General features: G+C 36.8%; 1 protein-coding gene across 1 annotated transcript; it reads right to left on the bottom strand.

Annotated features, from left to right (window-relative positions):
* Positions 1–317: 317 nt before the first annotated feature.
* LOC112181271 (zinc finger protein MAGPIE-like) lies at positions 318–2,827 on the bottom strand. Its single transcript, XM_040512304.1, is given in 6 exon segments — positions 318–920; positions 923–1,010; positions 1,013–1,454; positions 2,065–2,461; positions 2,537–2,572; positions 2,575–2,827. Coding segments are annotated over 6 exon segments (1,428 nt in total). The 5' UTR covers positions 2,669–2,827; the 3' UTR covers positions 318–549.
* Between the last annotated feature and the right edge of the window lie 2,007 nt (positions 2,828–4,834).

Consider the following 4,834-nt stretch of genomic DNA (forward strand, 5'->3'; position numbering starts at 1 on the left):
GCAAGTAGATATGCATGGTTAATTGGATGATAAGAAAAGCATTATTAGGTAGTTTTATATTAAAGAAATAGGCCGGCTTTCCCCAGCCATTTGTACTATAATCAAGCTTTCTTGCCATTGGAAATGAGGAACTCTTTTTAGCCCAGTTTGACAGGACAACAAACCATAACACAGAGGTGAAACGATCGTGCAATAATGGAGTCCAAAAGAGGTTGTTGCTTTGCTCCCACAGTCCCACTACACCACTTCCCTTTTGCTGAAAAATAAAAGGCCAACCACCATTTTTTAAAAGGGATCAGCTTTCAGGGTTCAGAGAATATGCATGGATCTCCGTCCTTCTCTACTGCTCCTCTTCAATAGTTTTCTTTTCTATATGCACAAACTTTTAGCAACCCCCATTAAACACTCAATTGCCACCTTTTCATCCCTGCAACCCTTTCCAAATACTTAAATCTCTCCAACTTCGTGAAACTTCTGTTTATTACAACTTTGCCCTTCTATTCTGAAAAAAGAAAAATGCAACTCATTCTCTAGTTTTCCATACGATCCTCAAACCCAATATCCATTGATTGGTGAAGAGTGGCAAATGGTCTGCACGCCAACACCAAGGAAATCCCTAGTCTGCCCTCCTCCGGCGCTCTCTTCGCTCTGTATGTGGCGGCGTTTCGCTTGATGCATGTGCAGTAGATGATCATGAGCTCCTGGGTTCTCCACAGTGCCATAGAGTCCACAAACTTTGCTCCCATCTTGAACTTGAATCACTGCTTGACTAGCACTACTAGTAATATTGTTGTTGTTGCACTTCAATCCAAAACTTCCAAGCAGTGATGACGTGTCAGTTGAAGTTGCACCAATTTGGGCTGCCTTTTGCAACAAAGCTGTGGCTGACATATTTGCTGAAGGCGTTTGATGTGTGTACAAGAAGGAAGTGAGCTAGCAGCACTAGTGCTTGTGATTGTTAACTGATCTTGATGATGAGCATTGTTTGATGTAGAAAGCTTGTTATTACTTCCAAGACCCAATTCAGTTGATAATGATCAGAAGGCGGAGGAGGCACTGAACACGAAACACTAATGTTATTAGGATCACCAAATATTGAACCAGCTGATGAACTCACAGACCCAAGTTGATGGTGATGATGCTGATTATTAACAGTCATTTCTTCGTGGGTGCTGTTGGATCCCTGTCCCATCCAAAGAGATAGACCGCGGGTATTTTGGCTCACGGTGTCAGGGGTATCATTGCTGGAGATTGGTTTAAAAATAGAAGAAAATTGTAGTTGGGGCATGTTCGGAGGTCCTAGTAGTAGTGAAGATGCATTATTTCCCATGTAGTGATGATAGTTGATATTACTGGGCATTGCATTGTTGTGGATGTTGGATACTGCATTTACTCTAGCTGTTTCTTCAGCTAAGGCATCACAGAAGGCCCGGTGTGTGATGAAGCTATCACGCCTGCCCAGCAATGAAAATGCATATTGTTAAGAAATTTAAGACAATCAATTTTGACATTTAATTATCTTAATGTGATCTAAATAAATTAATGGTAGGAAAACAGAAAAACAAATATATCTCAATATTGGTTGAAAATGCTTTAACTCCTTGTCTTCAAGAAAACAAAAATGAACAATATTGTCAGACATTATCCCCATATATAGATGGAGATCAACAACTTAAGATGATCTAAGATAGAAGGTAAAATATATCAGGAAGAAAATAAAGCAGACATCTATCCTATCATACATAGCCACAAAATCACTGTCATGCTTTTATATATGTTTTTTCCTTCATTTATTTGTTTGAGGTGTTTGGTTTCTTGCTGTTCATCAAACAAAAATTTGTCAAACAGACAAACATATTGCAGCCACAAAACCCACCTTTATTTATAATTTCTTCTTCAACTAGATTTGCGATCTACTTGCGTCCATAATTTCTTCTTCATTTGGAAATATATAAATTTTAATAATAGCAAAGAAATTATGGACGCAAGTAGAAACATATTGCAACCACAAAACCAACCTTTATTTATAATTTCTTCTTCATTTGCAATAACTGAATTAATTACCGTGAAAATAGAGTTCCGCAGTCACATTTGTACTCCCTAGTGCCACAGGTCTTTGAGTGAGCTTTCCAATCCGACTGCACCGCGTACCGCTTGGAGCACTTCTCACACTTCCACTTCTTCTCGCCATGCTTGCGGCAGAAGTGCTTCTTTATTCCGGTCAGATCTCCGAGCGCCCTAGACGGGTGGTGGTGGACGCAACTCTTTTCCGGGCACACGTAGACGCGCTTCCTCGGCTCTTTGCTTGTTCTTTGCTTGAGCTTCCATGGAAGGTTGTGTCCACGGCGGTGCAGCTGTAGGTTTTGGTCTCTCTGAAATCCCTTACCACATATTTCACACAAGAATCTGTTGGTGGCCATCAGAGTCTTTGGAGACAAGGCTATTACTTCAGCCTCAGGATCTGAAACAAATATACATACTTGGAATCAATATTAACAATTCGATAATTATGAATCCGAACGAAGATTAAACTTGCCTGGGTTTCCTGGGAGGTTTCTCTTCTTTTTGACAGAGGAGGATTGGATCCAAGTACCGCAACTGGGTTTTGAAGAAACCCATTTGAGTTAATTGCTTCTTCTTCATGAGCCATATTGATCTTCTCCAACATTCAAAACTAGTCCTACCTAGCTTCTTGTTCGATAGATCTTCTTCTCTATCAGTTTGACTCAATAATATCTTTACCTTGGCAAGCTATAAGATACCTAGAAGAGAATAGGACAAGAGCTCACGAAGGAGGGGGGAAGTATTAGACTTGTGATTAAGAGAGAAAACCAAAGACTAGTATGGTTATTATATGCTTTCAACCCTAACAACAAAGCTAATAGTATATGCAAGATTTGCTCTTTCCCCCTCTCCCTCTTTCTCCTTCTCATGTTGATGTTGTTGGCTTGTTGCAGTCATTTTATTATCTACTTTTTAGGAGGAATGGAATACTAATATTTGTTGGGAGGCGGTGAAAAGTTAAAGTTGGGACGAGAGAGAGAGAGAGAGAGAGAGAGAGAGAGAGAGAGAGAGAGCAATGCAAGGTGCATGATGACACATATGATGAGGCCCGGAGAAAAGCTAGTCTACATACTTTCCCATTTGGAATGATTATCCCATAATTTGTTTGCCTTTTAGTTTTCCAATAATATTTATAATCCACCACATTAGTTTATTAATTTTATGTACAGAATGCTAATATTTTTCAATTTGTTTGTAATGTGAAGAGCCCCACTCAACTATTTCATGGAAGACCTGGCTAGATTATCCTCTTTACATAGATTAGATTAGATATGTGTTCAAAAGCAAGTATTAGATGTTTCTTTTGCCATAGATGGTATGAGATATCAATTATACATGCATGGAAACTAAAGATTGTATTAATTCTGTAGAATAATTGTAATTGGTAGAATTTATATACTTGAACTAGGTTATTGATGTCAATGTCTAAACATCGAGCATAACACATATAACAAGGGTTTATAAATATCAAATATTTCTCAGATATAATTTCACTATGCATGAAAATTTTGACTAAAATCACTAAAACTGTATTAAAGTGAAAATTTAGAAGACGTCGATCATATTTAATATCAAAATTTAGTTGTCTATAAAAGTTCAACGAAATTGCAATCATATTACTAATATTTTAGTTATTGGCCATTGACATATATTGAGATGTTATCAGTAAATTTAAAATTAATAAACATGTTGATTTAGTATTTACACAATACATTAAATCTCACTATTTCATATTTTCATACACCAAGAAGCGTTAATTTTGGGGGACAGCAAGACGATAATGTTGTAAATATTTTGTTTGCTTGTTGTTTTTTTGTATTTTCCATCTAGACTCTATCAACAACAGGTTGTAGACCATGACATTCCAAATAGTGAAGGCTTTGTCTTGATTTGATTGTCTCTGCTGATTTGTGGAAATGAAGTTTTCGTCTTCTTATAGATATATGGTCTATAGTTCTACTTATTAGAGGCCGCCTAGCTTGTTTTCACTATTTTTTTTTTCCAATGACAAAAAGATTTGTACATATTTTCATACAGTTTGATATTTCATGCATTTACATTTTTTCTTTGCAAAATTGCCTTTTACCAAGTTTTTGAATTTACTATTTTTATGTTTATTTTCTCTGAAAGTTCTAACTAGTCTTGTTGTCTAAGAAAAAAAGATCTAACTAGGCTTTACCAGAGATTTATTTACTCTTCAAAACACTAGGCTTTACCAGAGAAGATTCTTATTTCAATGCTTTTGTTTTCTGGTGCGGTATGATTTAAATTGAATCTAGTAATCACTTGTACTCTTGTAGTTGCAGTCATAGAAAGAAAGCAAGAAAATTAATGCATTTGTACGTGTTATATATTCTGTCACAAAGAAAAGCTAAAATTTCTGAATGAGGGTGACTTGCTAGAGATCCATATCCATCCAATCACAGAAACACGCACCTTCCTTTCTTCTTTAATTCTATATTTCCAAGAAAAAGAAACATCTTTTTCGGTTTGCTCTATCTTTCTACTCAAGGTGAATGTTTATGGCACTTGTTGTTCCTTAGAAGATAGGTTTAGGTTTGTAAGAAAGTGCAGAACTTGCAAGAAAGTTGAAATTAATGGCCGGGAAGATAGGTTTAGGTTAGGTTTGCTCATCATGACGATTTTCAATTTCCTGAATCAAAAGGGGTATGGCTATTGTCTGTATATGATAGATTCACGATCGAGTTTACATGGAGATGTCCCTTGCACGTGCATGGATCAAAACACGTTCCTACCTGTCATTGAGTCA

The sequence above is a fragment of the Rosa chinensis genome, unplaced genomic scaffold (assembly GCF_002994745.2).
Source record: "Rosa chinensis cultivar Old Blush unplaced genomic scaffold, RchiOBHm-V2 RchiOBHmChr0c19, whole genome shotgun sequence".
In the NCBI taxonomy this organism is placed as follows: domain Eukaryota; kingdom Viridiplantae; phylum Streptophyta; class Magnoliopsida; order Rosales; family Rosaceae; genus Rosa; species Rosa chinensis.